General features: G+C 44.0%; 1 protein-coding gene across 2 annotated transcripts; it reads right to left on the bottom strand.

The window, feature by feature from the left end:
* Positions 1 to 9,282: 9,282 nt before the first annotated feature.
* On the bottom strand, positions 9,283 to 15,068 carry LOC109907713 (NADH dehydrogenase [ubiquinone] flavoprotein 1, mitochondrial). Of its 2 annotated transcripts, none has more exons than XM_020505855.2 (11): positions 14,940 to 15,068; positions 14,054 to 14,172; positions 13,860 to 13,942; positions 13,487 to 13,657; positions 13,066 to 13,249; positions 12,460 to 12,649; positions 12,028 to 12,240; positions 11,511 to 11,677; positions 11,169 to 11,250; positions 10,888 to 11,033; positions 9,283 to 9,555 (listed from the first exon to the last, which is right to left on the bottom strand). In XM_020505855.2, the coding sequence occupies exons 2-11, from the start codon at positions 14,162 to 14,164 to the stop codon at positions 9,478 to 9,480; spliced, it is 1,425 nt and encodes a 474-aa protein (XP_020361444.1). In that variant the 5' UTR covers positions 14,165 to 14,172; positions 14,940 to 15,068; the 3' UTR covers positions 9,283 to 9,477. The 2 variants fall into 2 exon arrangements, with proteins under 2 accessions (XP_020361444.1, XP_020361445.2); XM_020505856.2 differs by having other exon boundaries at positions 14,908 to 15,045.
* Positions 15,069 to 15,331: the final 263 nt, after the last annotated feature.

Genomic DNA, 15,331 nt, shown 5'->3' with positions numbered 1-15,331 from the left:
AAAGACCCCACCATTTCTCCTTCACTCAAATCCAGATAGAAAGACCTGCAAAATCTGGAAAGAGCTGTTCTGAAAGAGCTGCCAAATCTGGACACCTACAAATCAGCCGGGCTAGACAATCTGGACCCTCTCTTTCTAAAATTATGTGCTGAAATTGTTGCAACCCCTATTACTAGCCTGTTCAACCTCTCTTTCGTATTGTCTGAGATTCCCAAAGATTGGAAAGCTGCCGCAGTCATCCCCCTCTTCAAAAGGGGTGACACTCTAGACCCAAACTGCTACAGACCTATATCTATCCTACCCTGTCTTTCTCAGGTCTTCGAAAGCCAAGTTAACAAACAGATTACCGACCGTAATGAATCCTTCCGCTATGCAATCCGGTTTCAGAGCTGGTCATGAGTGCACCTCAGCCATGCTCAAGGTCCTAAACAACATCATAACCGCCATCGATAAGAGACATGACTGTGCAGCCGTATTCATCGACCTGGCCAAGGACTCAGTCAATCACCACATTCTTATTGGCAGACTCGACAGCCTTGGTTTCTCAAATGATTGCCTCGCCTGGTTCACCAACTACTTCTCTGATAGAGTTCAGTGTGTCAAATCGTAGGGCCTGTTGTCCGGACCTGTGGTAGTCTCTATGGGGGTGCCACAGGGTTCAATTCTCGGGCCGACTCTCTTCTCTGTATACATCAATGATGTCACTCTTGCTGCTGGTGATTCTCTGATCCACCTCTACGCAGAGGACACCATTATGTATACTTCTGGCCCTTCGTTGAACACTGTGGTAACTCAAATCAAATCAAATGTATTTATATAGCCCTTGATACATCAGCTGATATCTCAAAGTGCTGTACAGAAACCCAGCCTAAAACCCCAAACAGCAAGCAATGCAGATGTAGAAGCACGGTGGCTAGGAAAAACTCCCTAGAAAGGCCAAAACCTAGGAAGAAACCTAGAGAGGAACCAGGCTATGTGGGGTGGCCAGTCTTCTTCTGGCTGTGCCGGGTGGAGATTATAACAGAACATGGCCAAGATGTTCAAATGTTCATAAATGACCAGCATGGTCCAATAATAATAAGGCAGAACAGTTGAAACTGGAGCAGCAGCACGGCCAGGTGGACTGGGGACAGCAAGGAGTCATCATGTCAGGTAGTCCTGGGGCATGGTCCCAGGGCTCAGGTCCTCCGAGAGAGAGAAAGAAAGAGAGAAGGAGAGAATTAGAGAACGCACACTTAGATTCACACAGGACACCGAATAGGACAGGAGAAGTACTCCAGATATAACAAACTGACCCTAGCCCCCCAACACATAAACTACTGCAGCATAAATACTGGAGGCTGAGACAGGAGGGGTCAGGAGACACTGTGGCCCCATCCGAGGACACCCCCGGACAGGGCCAAACAGGAAGGATAAACCCCACCCACTTTGCCAAAGCACAGCCCCCACACCACTAGAGGGATATCTTCAACCACCAATTACCATCCTGAGACAAGGCTGAGTATAGCCCACAAAGATCTCCGCCATGGCACAACCCAAGGGGGGGCGCCAACCCAGACAGGATGACCACATCAGTGAATCAACCCACTCAGGTGACGCACCCCTTCCAGGGACGGCATGAGAGAGCCCCAGTAAGCCAGTGACCCAGCCCCTGTAATAGGGTTAGAGGCAGAGAATCCCAGTGGAAAGAGGGGAACCGGCCAGGCAGGGACAGCAAGGGCGGTTCGTTGCTCCAGAGCCTTTCCGTTCACCTTCCCACTCCTGGGCCAGACTACACTCAATCATATGACCCACTGAAGAGATGAGTCTTCAATAAAGACTTAAAGGTTGAGACCGAGTTTGCGTCTCTGACATGGGTAGGCAGACCGTTCCATAAAAATGGAGCTCTATAGGAGAAAGCCCTGCCTCCAGCTGTTTGCTTTGAAATTCTAGGGACAATTAGGAGGCCTGCGTCTTGTGACCGTAGCGTACGTGTAGGTATCAAATCAGAGAGATATGTAGGAGCAAGCCCATGTAATGCTTTGTAGGTTAGCAGTAAAACCTTGAAATCAGCCCTTGCTTTGACAGGAAGCCAGTGTAGGGAGGCTAGCACTGGAGTAATATGATTCCATGTGTAACTCTGTGTTGTTGTATGTGCCAAATTGCTACGCTTTATCTTGGCTAGGTTGCAGTTGCAAATGAGAACTTGTTCTCAAATAGCCTACCTGGTTAAATAAAAGTGAAATATATATATTTTTTAAAGCCTGCCACCATTGTTCCTGTTCCCAAGAAAGCTAAGGTAACTGAACTTTATTACTAGTAGCACTCACTTCTGTCATCATGAAGTGCTTTGAGAGACTAGTCAAGGATCATATCACCTACACCCTACCTGTCACCCTAGACCCACTTCAATTTGCTTACTGCCCCAATAGGTCCACAGACAATGCAATCGCCATCACACTGCACGCTGCCCTAACCCATCTGGACAAGAGGAATACCTACATTAGAATGCTGCTAATGGACTATAGCTCAGCATTCAACACCATAGTACCCTCCAAGCTCATCATTAAGCTCGAGGCCGTGGGTCTCAACCCTGCTCTGTGCAACTGGGTTCTGGAATTCCTGATGGGCTGCCCCCAGGTGGTGAACAACATCTCCACCACCCTGATCCTCAACACAAGGGTGCATTCTCAGCCCCCTCCTGTACTCCCTGTTCACCCACGAGTTCGTGGCCATGCACGCCTTCCAACTCAATCATCAAGGTTGCAGACGACACTACAGTGGTAGGCTTGATTACCAACAATGACAAGACAGCCTACAGGGAGGAGGTGAGGGCCTTCGGAGTGTGGTGTCAGGAAAAAAAACTCTCACTCAATGTCAGCAAAACAAAAGAGATGATCGTGGACTTCAGGAAACAGCAAAGGCAGCACCCCCCTACCCACATCGATGGGACAGCAGTGGAGAAGGTGGAAAGTTTTAAGTTCCTCAGTGTACATATCACTGACAAACTGAAATGGTCCACACACACAGACAGTGTGGGGAAGAAGGCGCAACAGCACCTCTTCAACCTCAGGAGGCGAAAAAATGTGGCTTGCCACCAAAAACCTTCACTACCTTTTACACAATTGAGAGCATCCTGTCGGGCTGCATCACCGCCTGGTACGGCAACTACACCGCCCACAACCGCAGGGCTCTCCAGAGGGTGGTGTGGTCTGCACAACGCATCGCTGGGGGCAAACTACCTGCCCTCCAGGACACCTACAACACCCAATGTCACAGGAAGGGAAAAAAGATCATCAAGGACAATAACCACCTGAGCCACTACCTGTTCACCCAGTTTCCATCCAGAAGGTGAAGTCAGTACAGGTGCATCAAGGCTGGGACAGAGATTGAAAAACAGCTTCAATCTCAAGACTACCAGATTGATAAACAGCGCCACCACTAGCCCAGAGAGGCCTTACCTACCTACACAGACTTGATATCATTGGCCACTTAAATAAATGGAATACTAGTAACTTTAATAATGTCACTTTAAAAATGTTTACATATCTCGCATTACTTATCTCATATGTATATACTGTATCCTTCAATATCAATTTTTTTATTTTTTTATTTCACCTTTATTTAACCAGGTAGGCAAGTTGAGAACAAGTTCTCATTTACAATTGCGACCTGGCCAAGATAAAGCAAAGCAGTTCGACAGATACAACGACACAGAGTTACACATGGAGTAAAACAAACATACAGTCAATAATACAGTATAAACAAGTCTATATACAATGTGAGCAAATGAGGTGAGAAGGGAGGTAAAGGCAAAAAAGGCCATGGTGGCAAAGTAAATACAATATAGCAAGTAAAACACTGGAATGGTAGTTTTGCAATGGAAGAATGTGCAAAGTAGAAATAAAAATAATGGGGTGCAAAGGAGCAAAATAAATAAATAAATACAAATTAAATACAGTTGGGAAAGAGGTAGTTGTTTGGGCTAAATTATAGGTGGGCTATGTACAGGTGCAGTAATCTGTGAGCTGCTCTGACAGTTGGTGCTTAAAGCTAGTGAGGGAGATAAGTGTTTCCAGTTTCAGAGATTTTTGTAGTTCATTCCAGTCATTGGCAGCAGAGAACTGGAAGGAGAGGCGGCCAAATAAAGAATTGGTTTTGGGGGTGACTAGAGAGATATACCTGCTGGAGCGTGTGCTACAGGTGGGAGATGCTATGGTGACCAGCGAGCTGAGATAAGGGGGGACTTTACCTAGCAGGGTCTTGTAGATGACATGGAGCCAGTGGGTTTGGCGACGAGTATGAAGCGAGGGCCAGCCAACGAGAGCGTACAGGTCGCAATGGTGGGGCTTTGCTGATAAAACGGATTGCACTGTGATAGACTGCATCCAATTCGTTGAGTAGGGTATTGGAGGCTATTTTGTAAATGACAATGACAATCCTCGCCAAAGTCGAGGATTGGTAGGATGATCAGTTTTACAAGGGTATGTTTGGCAGCATGAGTGAAGGATGCTTTTTTTGCAAAATAGGAAGCCAATTCTAGATTTAACTTTGGATTGGAGATGTTTGATATGGGTCTGGAAGGAGAGTTTACAGTCTAACCAGACACCTAAGTATTTGTAGTTGTCCACGTATTCTAAGTCAGAGCCGTCCAGAGTAGTGATGTTGGACAGGTGGGTAGGTGCAGGTAGCGATCGGTTGAAGAGCATGCATTTAGTTTGACTTGTATTTAAGAGCAATTGGAGGCCACGGAAGGAGAGTTGTATGGCATTGAAGCTTGCCTGGAGGGTTGATAACACAGTGTCCAAAGAAGGGCCAGAAGTATACAGAATGGTGTCATCTGCATAGAGGTGGATCAGAGACTCACCAGCAGCAAGAGCGACCTCATTGATGTATACAGAGAAGAGAGTCGGTCCAAGAATTGAACCCTGTGGCACCCCCATAGAGACTGCCAGAGGTCCGGACAGCAGGCCCTCCGATTTGACACACTGAACTCTATCAGAGAAGTAGTTGGTGAACCAGGTGAGGCAATCTTTTTGAGAAACCAAGTCTGTCGAGTCTGCCGATGAGGATGTGGTGATTGACAGAGTCGAAAGCCTTGGCCAGATCAATGAATACGGCTGCACAGTAATGTTTCTTATCGATGGCGGTTAAGATATCGTTTAGGACCTTGAGCGTGGCTGAGGTGCACCCATGACCAGCTCTGAAACCAGATTGCATAGCAGAGAAGGTATGGTGAGATTCAAAATGGTCGGTAATCTGTTTGTTGACTTGGCTTTCGAAGACCTTAGAAAGGCATGGTAGGATAGATATAGGTCTGTAGCAGTTTGGGTCAAGAGTGTCCCCCCCTTTGAAGAGGGGGATGACCGCAGTTGCTTTCCAATCTTTGGGAATCTCAGACGACACGAAAGAGAGGTTGAACAGGCTAGTAATAGGGGTGGCAACAATTTTGGCAGATAATTTTAGAAAGAAAGGGTCCAGATTGTCTAGCCCGGCTGATTTGTAGGGGTCCAGATTTTGCAGCTCTTTCAGAACATCAGCTGAACGGATTTGGGAGAAGGAGAAATGGGGAAGGCTTGGGCGAGTTGCTGTTGGGGGTGCAGTGTTGTTGACCGGGGTAGGAGTAGCCAGGTGGAAAGCATGGCCAGCCGTAGAAAAATGCTTATTGAAATTCTCAATTATGGTGGATTTATCAGTGGTGACAGTGTTTCCTATCTTCAGTGCAGTGGGCAGCTGGGAGGAGGTGTTCTTATTCTCCATGGACTTTACAGTGTCCCAGAACTTTTTTGAGTTAGTGTTGCAGGAAGCAAATTTCTGCTTGAAGAAGCTAGCCTTGGCTTTTCTAACTGCCTGTGTATAATGGTTTCTAGCTTCCCTGAACAGCTGCATATCACGGGGGCTGTTCGATGCTAATGCAGAACGCCATAGGATGTTTTTGTGTTGGTTAAGGGCAGTCAGGTCTGGGGAGAACCAAGGGCTATATCTGTTCCTGGTTCTAAATTTCTTGAATGGGGCATGTTTATTTAAGATGGTTAGGAAGGCATTTAAAAAAAATATCCAGGCATCCTCTACTGACGGGATGAGATCAATATCCTACCAGGATACCCCAGCCAGGTCGATTAGAAAGGCCTGCTCGCTGAAGTGTTTCAGGGAGCGTTTTACAGTGATGAGTGGAGGTCGTTTGACCCATTACGGATGCAGGCAATGAGGCAGTGATCGCTGAGATCTTGGTTGAAGACAGCAGAGGTGTATTTAGAGGGCAAGTTGGTTAGGATGATATCTATGAGGGTGCCCGTGTTTAAGGCTTTGGGGAGGTACCTGGTAGGTTCATTGATAATTTGTGTGAGATTGAGGGCATCAAGTTTAGATTGTAGGATGGCTGGGGTGTTAAGCATGTTCCAGTTTAGGTCGCCTAGCAGCACGAGCTCTGAAGATAGATGGGGGGCAATCAGTTCACATATGGTGTCCAGAGCACAGCTGGGGGCAGAGGGTGGTCTATAGCAGGCGGCAACGGTGAGAGACTTGTTTTTAGAGAGGTGTTTGGGTACAGACCTGGATAGTAGGACAGAACTCTGCAGGCTATCTTTGCAGTAGATTGCAACACCGCCCCCTTTGGCAGTTCTATCTTGTCTGAAAATGTTGTAGTTTGGAATTAAAATTTCAGAATTTTTGGTGGTCTTCCTAAGCCAGGATTCAGACACAGCTAGAACATCCGGGTTGGCAGAGTGTGCTAAAGCAGTGAATAGAGCAAACTTAGGGAGGAGGCTTCTAATGTTAACATGCATGAAACCAAGGCTATTACGGTTACAGAAGTCGTCAAAAAAGAGCGCCTGGGGAATAGGAGTGGAGCTAGGCAGTGCATGGCCTGGATTCACCTCTACATCGCCAGAGGAACATAGGAGGAGTAGAATAAGGGTGCGGCTAAAAGCAATAAGAATTGGTCGTCTAGAACAGAGAGTAAAAGGAGGTTTCTGGGGGCGATAAAATAGCATCAGGGTATAATGTACAGACAAAGGTATGGTAGGATGTGAATACAGTGGAGGTAAACCTAGGTATTGAGTGATGAAGAGAGAGATATTGTCTCTAGAAACATCATTGAAACCAGGAGATGTCATTGCATGTGTGGGTGGTGGAACTAATAGGTTGTATAAGGTATAGTGAGCAGGACTAGAGGCTCTACAGTGAAATAAGCCAATAAACACTAACCAGAACAGCAATGGACAAGGCATATTGACATTAAGGAGAGGCATGCTTAGTCGAGTGATCAAAAGGGTCCAGTGAGTGGAGAGGTTGGTTGGGGGTCACGGCGATTTAGACAGCTAGCCAGGCCATCGGTAGCAAGCTCGCATAGGATGGAGGTCTGTTATTAGCCACCTCTTGCGTTCCGTCAGTAGATTAGTGGGGTTCCGTGTGGTAGAGGAGATGAATCCAAATCACACAACAACAACAAAAATAAAAAGAATAGATATAGTTATAGAGTTATATTGCATCTTGCCGTTCTGTCACTTCTCATCCATATATTTTATACTTATTCTTATCCCTTTTATTTACTAGATTGTGTGTATTTGGTTTTGTTGTGGAATTTGTTAGATATTTGGTTTTGTTGTGGAATTGTTAGATATTATCTCTTAGATACTGCTGCACTGTCGGCTCTAGAAGCATAAGCATTTCTCTACACTCGCCTTAACTTCTGCTAACCATGTGTTTGTGACCAATAAAATTGGATTTGATTTCCACCGGTCCAATGTGCATTGCTCATGTTTTTTGGCCAAGTAAGTATTTTCTTCTTATTGGTGTCCTTTAGTAATGATTTCTTCACAGCAATTCGACCACAAAGGACTGATTCACTATCTCCTCTGAACAGTTGATGTTGAGATGTCTGTTACTTGATCTCTTTGAAGCATTTATTTGGGCTGCAATCCAAGATCGCAAAAGCAGGTTGCCCAGCCCAGCAGAGATAGAATCTTCGGCAAAATCATTCACAAGGAGATTCCTGCAAAAAAGATTATCCTTTGCAGCAGAGGTAACTCTGGGTCTTCCTTTCCTGTGGCGGTCCTCATAAGAGGACGCTTGGTTTTTGAAGCTGCACTTGAAGAAACTTTAAAAGTTCTTGAAATTTTCCGCATTGACTGACCATGTCTTAAAGTAATGATGGACTGTCAATTATCTTTGCTTATTTGAGCTGTTCTCGCCATAATATGGACTTGTTATTTTACCAAATAGCGACATCTTCTGTATACCACCCCTACCTTGTCACAAAACAACTGATTGCCTCAAACGCATTAAGGAAAGAAATTCCACAAATTAACTTTTAACAAGACAAACCTGTTAATTGAAATGCATTCCAGGCGACTACCTCATGAAGCTAGTTAAGAGAATGCCAAGTGTGCAAAGCTGTCATCAAGGCAAAGGGTGGCTACTTTGAAGAATCTCAAATATATTTTGATTCAATACTTTTTTGGTTACAACATGTCATATGTGTATTTCATAGTTTCGATGTCTTCACTATTATTCCACACTGCAGAAAATAGTAAACAAAGAAAAACCCTGGAAGGAGTAGATTTGTCCAAACCTTTGACTGGTACTGTAGGTAGCTAGCAATATAGCTTCTTTGCAAAAAAAAACTTAGCCTAGTATTCATGGCACACTATAAATATCTGACTGCTACTAGGAAAGTATTCTGTACAAGACTAAATAGACAAATAAGACATTAGTTAATATGGAACAGTAAATTAAAATGTTCAATATATCTTTCGTTTTGGATCAAGTTAGCTAGTAACGACTGCCGGAGTATGCAGGGATTTGTAGTCTTGCACGATGTCTACTTCTACTGCTAAACAGCATTTTCGAATCAGAGGAAAGCCGAATATATTTATGTCACCTTGCCCGAGAGATTTACACGATTATCAAAAGGTCACGTTAGGGCAAGCCTACAGAAAACACAACCCTTATTTTAAGTGTTTCTAAAATGTAATGCAAAAAAAAAAAAAGAGCCCAATCAGAAATTATATATATATATATAAAGATTAAAAATAAATACATTGGGGGTGGGGGGTCCTAACTCAGATCACATGCCAGACTGTTCTTGGTCTGTTTCACTCTGAGATGGTGGACTGGATTCATCTATTTCTGCTGTGAGAAATGTAAATGACCTCATAAGGCAATTGCAGGATACTGATATTCATACAGTAGTTCATTTGTATCATCAACAGCTGCAATTGCATGTACCATGCTCCTCAACAATGTTCCTTCTGTTAAACGACAGGAGAGACGAACACCAATTCATCAAAATGAAGAAACAAATACCAATTCCAAGATTTAATTTTGTAAGTCTTAAATGAACAATACAGTTTGTAACTACTTTAGTACATACAGGTTTATTGGCGACTTCAGACAAAGGCAAAAACGGGAAGGCAATTATTCACAATGAATGAGGCAATGCATTCTTATTTAAATAATTTGTGAATGAAGGGTAGAGGAAGGGAACGAAGGAGTGATTTAAGCTCTGGCTTGGTCCTTCTGCTGGAACTCTGCAATTCGGGTCTCCATGATAGGCCTGAAGTGTCTGATTAATCCCTATAGAGAGAAAGAAGAGTATGAGGCAGTGAGTTAAGAAAAGGGCAAGTCAGCCAACTACACTATTACCAAATCAAATACAGTCTGTTTAAATAGCAGTCTCTATGGACAGATACAGGCAGTCCATAGAACCCTGTATTACGTACCACCAATACACAATAATTGCTCATTCTATAGGACTGACCCGAACCATACTGTGCTGGCTTGGATATTTTCACTATGAGGCATTATTGTGTAACCAGGCCAGCCCAGTATAGTTTAGTTTGGCACTATAATGTGAATCAGGGATTTCACTGAAATAATAAACGCTTTGTTTTCGAAATGATAGTTTCCGGATACGACCATATTAATGACCAAAGGCTCGTATTTCTGTGTGTTATTATGTTATAATTAAGTCTGATTTGATAGAGCAGTCTGACTGAGCGGTGGTAGGCAGCAGCAGGCTCGTAAGCATTCATTCAAACAGCACTTTCGTGCGTTTGCCAGCAGCTCTTTGCAATAATCTCGGGGGTTGATAGGCTTGAAGTCATAAACAGCGCAATGCTTGAAGAATTGCGAAGAGCTTACGAGCCTGCTGTTGCCTACCATTTTTACATGGCACATATTGCACTTTTACTTTCTTCTCCAACACTTTGTTTTTGCATTATTTCAACCACATTGAACATGTTTCATTATTTATTTGAGGCTAAATTGATATTATTGATGTATTATATTAAGTTAAAATAAGTGTTCATTCAGTATTGTTGTAATTGTCATGAGTACAAATAAATAAAACAATATCATCCAATAATCGGTATCAGCTTTGAAAAATCATAAATCGGTCGATCTCTAGCCCAGACAAGACAGTAGTGGCTTCGGGACACGTCTCTGAATGTCCTTGAGTGGCCCAGCCACAGCCAGGACTTGAACCCGATCTAATATCTCTGGAGAGACCTGAAAATAGCTGTGCAGCAATGCTCCCCATCCAACCTTTACAGAGCTTGAGAGGATCTGCAGAGAATAGGAGAAACTCCCCAAATACAGGTGTGCCAAGCTTGTAGTGTCATCCCCAAGAAGACTTGAGTCTGTAATCGCTGCCAAAGGTGCTTCAACAAAGTACTGAGTAAAGGGTCTGAATACTTCTGTAAATGTGATTTCAGTTGTTTGTTTTTTTTATACAAAAATGTCTAAACCTGTTATTGCTTTCATTATGGGGTATTGTGTGTAGATTGAGGGGAGGGGGGAGGGACTATTTAATTCATTTTAGAATAAGGCTGTAACATGACAACATGTGAAAAAAGGGGTCTGAATATTTTCCGAATGCACTTTGTATACAGTATCTCATGTATTTACCTGTACGGGCCACGCAGCTCCATCACCCAGGGCACAGATGGTGTGCCCCTCAATCTGCTTGCTGATTTCCCAGATCATGTCGATCTCAGCCGCCCGCGCATCACCCTTCACAAAGCGCCACATCATCTTGTTCATCCAGTCCACTCCTTCACAGAGGGAAAGAGAGATGGAGAAAATAAGTAAGATAAATATGGGAATAGGGTAGAAAGCGAGAAACAGACTTGTAGCAGTCTTTAAAAGGCACAACGTATGGATCAAAATAGTTAAGTAGCTTTCCTTACCCTCCCTGCAGGGGGTGCACTGGCCACAGCTCTCATGTTTGTAGAACTCAATCAAGCGGGCGATGGCTCTGATGACGTCAGTCTGCAATGAGAGTACATCTCTCAACAACATATCTCAATGTGTCAGATCTAATTTCAATTACCCTATATGTAAGAATCACTTTCTCATCAGTGTTATACTGATACGTATACATACAGGGCCGGTTTCCCAGACACAGATTAACCCTAGACCTGTCCAAAATATCCTTTTCAATGGAGATTTTCTATTGAAAGTGTTTCTTATTGGGAACTGTATGGGAAACCAGCCCATACAGTGTGGATGAGAGTTTACAGAGAGTTTACAGATTTGTCCATGACGATGAGAGCGGCAGTGCCAAGGCCAGTCTGAGCCTGGACCAGGCCGTCAAAGTCCATCAGCACGGTGTCACACACTGAACGGGGGATGAGGGGTGTGGAAGAGCCTCCAGGGATCACACACAACAGATTGTCCCAGCCACCGCGCACACCACCTGGGAGAGAGAGAGACATTCACTTTGGTCAGTTGAATTGAGGCTGCACATGTGTGTTAATGAGCAAGTACGATATATATACTGTACCTTAATACTGAGAAAGGTCTGTTGTGGCATTAGTGTTTACTAGGAAACCTGATTGAGGGCTTTGATACAAAACCACCTGATAATGTTAAAATCCTCTGGATTGCTTTATTACTAATTTAAGACAACATACAGTACATATATTGGATATCTTTGAACTGACATGTTTGCTAACTGTAGCAACAATGGTGAGGTGGTTATTATACATTGGGAAGAGAGATGCAGCTCAGTTTTAAATGCTCACGTGGTGTACGGTAAGGACGTACCTGCGTGTCTCTCGATGAGGTCCTTGAGAGGAATAGACATCTCCTCCTCCACTGTGCAGGGGGTGTTGACATGACCTGAGATGTTGAAGAGCTTTGTGCCTGAATTCCTCTCTCTGCCAAAGCCTAGGAACCACGTGCCACCACGGCGACAAATAGTGGGCGCCACAGCTACCGTTTCAACGTTGGCGACAGTTGTTGGGCAACCAAACACACCTTGGAGGGAACAAAATGGTCAACCAGTTTAGAACTAAACTTTTAGAAGAAAAGTTCAAGGATATTTGGATGTTATAGATGTAGAGGATGTTCTGTTGAACCTCTAAATTTACCTATTATCATCAAAAAGATATCATTGCCATGTCATGATTAGTTCCATATTCTGGTATTACTACATCATGGGGGGACTCCATCTTCCTCTCCACCTCAGAAACTCACCAACGTCAGCAGGGAATGGGGGCTTCAGGCGGGGCTTCCCCTGCTTGCCCTCAAGGGACTCGATGAGTGCCGTCTCCTCTCCACAGATGTAGGCACCAGCCCCACGCATCACAAACACGTCAAAGTCGTAGCCAGAGCCGCAGGAGTTCTTCCCAATCAGACCAGCTGCATAGGCCTCGTTGATGGCCACCTGAGGTCAAAACCAGGATCAAAATCAAATTTATTTATAAAGCCCTTCTTACGTCAGCTGATATCTCAACGTGCTGTACAGAAACCCAGCCTAAAACCCAAACAGCGAACAATGCAGGTGTAGAAACACGGTGGCTAGGAAAAACTCCCTAGAAAGGCCAGAACCTATGAAGAAACGAGAGAGGCCAGTCCTCTTCTGGCTGTGCCGGGTGGAGATGGCCAAGATCAAAGAAGACATCATTCAAAACCAAAATCAATTACCTTAAAAGGAACCATATGTGTTGAACGTACTAGGAACATTGGAAAAGGTGAAAAAGTGAAAGAGTAAGAAGAGTAAGCATAACAGTTTAGAGATCAACCTCTAAACCATTGTAGTTATGAATTTGTTTTCCCCTTTCATGCAGTCCACGCTCTCACCTGCAGGTTGGAGGACTCATTGTAGAACTCTCCCCTGATGTAAATGTAGGCAGCGCGGGCTCCCATGGCCCTCCCGGCCACCAGGCAGCCCTCCACCAGCTTGTGGGGGTCGTTACGCATGATCTCCCTGTCCTTACAGGTGCCAGGCTCTCCTTCATCAGCATTCACCACCAGGTACTTTGGTCTAAGGATCAGATGAAGGGGGGATAGGAGTTTTAGATTCCTTTCAGGTCAAAGTTGGCAGTGTCAAATGGGGGTGTAGGGTAAAGTTGCACCTGGATTCTGATTTTGGGTAAGCTTAGCATTCTCCCCACTAATGGTTAAGATTAGTATTGGGGGAGGGAAAACTGATCCTAGATCAGTACCTAGGGGAAACGTCACAACGGAGCATCACATGAGCAACATAGGCAGTACCACTGACCTGCCATCACTGGGCTTGTTCATGAAGCCCCACTTCATGCCGGTGGGGAACCCTGCTCCACCTCTCCCCCTCAGCCCTGAAACTTTGATCTCGTTGAGGATCCAGTCCACTCCCTTCAGCAGGATCTCCTTGGTCTTGTACCAGTCACCACGACTTTGAGCTCCCTTTAGCCTGGAGCGACATAGGGAGAGAGAAATAATCTGACACCTAATTCCTAAGAATACTATACGATTGATTGATTAAATAATATGCATGGAATGTTATATAATTGTAAAGATGAAAAATGATGGTCCAAGCTCTCATACCCCAAAGGCCAGCATTTCTGACATTGTGTAGAGTGTTATTGTGTATAGAGAACAGTTTGTAATGGTACCTCCAGTCATGTCGGCCATACAGGTTGGTGAAAATTCTATCCTGGTCAGCCAGGGGTCCAAATGTTGTCTTCTTTGGTGGTGCCTAAAGAGATTGCAAACATTAGGCCTAATAGTCTAATTACAATACAGAATATTTGCTACCAATAGTCTGGAACTGTCAAGTTTGCACTTTCCACAGCTTGTAGAAGGATACCTCAACAGTTGTGCTGTTAAATCGTGTGATGGACGTCACTCTGCCTTGACAGACAGCAACTGGGCCCCGAGCCGCAGCACAGACCAAAGCCAACCGGGACAGGGACAGCATCCTGATACCTGGTTGCAGGACAGGAAGCAGTCAAGTCGAATAATAATTTCAATTTCAAATTATTTCAAATGTAGCCACAATACAATTATATTCATTGGTCAACATCCAGGGCAGGCTTCAGTTCCATCCCCATTACAAAAGCTCAAGCAACAACATTACAAAACGCAATGGCAATGTGACACGACCCAAATACAACACAAAAACATTAGGCGCCGTTACATGAATAGCATCAATGTCCATCATAATGCATGCCAAGGAAGCATACCGATTGCTTATGTCAGGCAACTCTTTTGGTCGCCACTGAACAAAGAATACTGTTGTCATTGTCAACTCAATACATTAACTTAGCTAGCTAATCAGATGTGTTAGTTAGATAAGGATGCATAGCACTGAAATTGTAACATTTCACGGGCCTAATGTTCAAAGGTGTGTAAGGTGTTAGCTAGATAAGGATGCATAGCACTGAAATTGTAACATTTCACAGGCCAAATGTCCAAAGGTGTGTCGTCAAATATCTAGCTAAAAGCCAAACACATTTCCCCTGGCACAGCACTACCAGGACCTGCAAACGTCCCACCATGACCTCCACTTTGTGATAGCTAACAGTAGCTAGCTAGCATGCTAAACAGGCTACGACAATCGACTTCTGGTGCATAAAACTGCTTCAAGTCTCATAATAATCGTATTATTTTTGTTACGTTTTGCATGATATATTAATGTAGCTATGAAAACAACAAAATCACCAATGTTTTTGTTGCAAAAGTGGTCTTCGTACCTTGGTGTTGAATCCCGAACCTGTGTTACAAAATTAAGTTCTTCTTCTTCTGAGGTTTCTATGAGGCATCCAATTTGTTGCATTATCGCCACCTACTAGACTGGAGTACAACTCCCTAATTTACACTTCGCTTGATAGATAAAATGTAACAAAATAAATACCATACCCTCTAAAACTACGCTCACAAATGTCAAAATTATATCAAATACAATTTACACGACCCTACTGCACTAATTAAATGCATTTATTCCTACCTCATCATCCTGAATTTAAATTTAATTTGTTTTCAATTTAACCAGGCAAGTCGGTTAGGAATCAATTATTTTTTACAATTACAGCCTAGGAACAGTGGGTTAACTGCCTTGTTCAGGGGTAGAACAACATATTTTTAC

This window comes from Oncorhynchus kisutch, linkage group LG17, assembly GCF_002021735.2.
Source record: "Oncorhynchus kisutch isolate 150728-3 linkage group LG17, Okis_V2, whole genome shotgun sequence".
NCBI classification, from domain to species: domain Eukaryota; kingdom Metazoa; phylum Chordata; class Actinopteri; order Salmoniformes; family Salmonidae; genus Oncorhynchus; species Oncorhynchus kisutch.
Note: the sequence above shows the minus strand (reverse complement) of the source record. Positions and strands in the feature narration are given on the sequence as shown.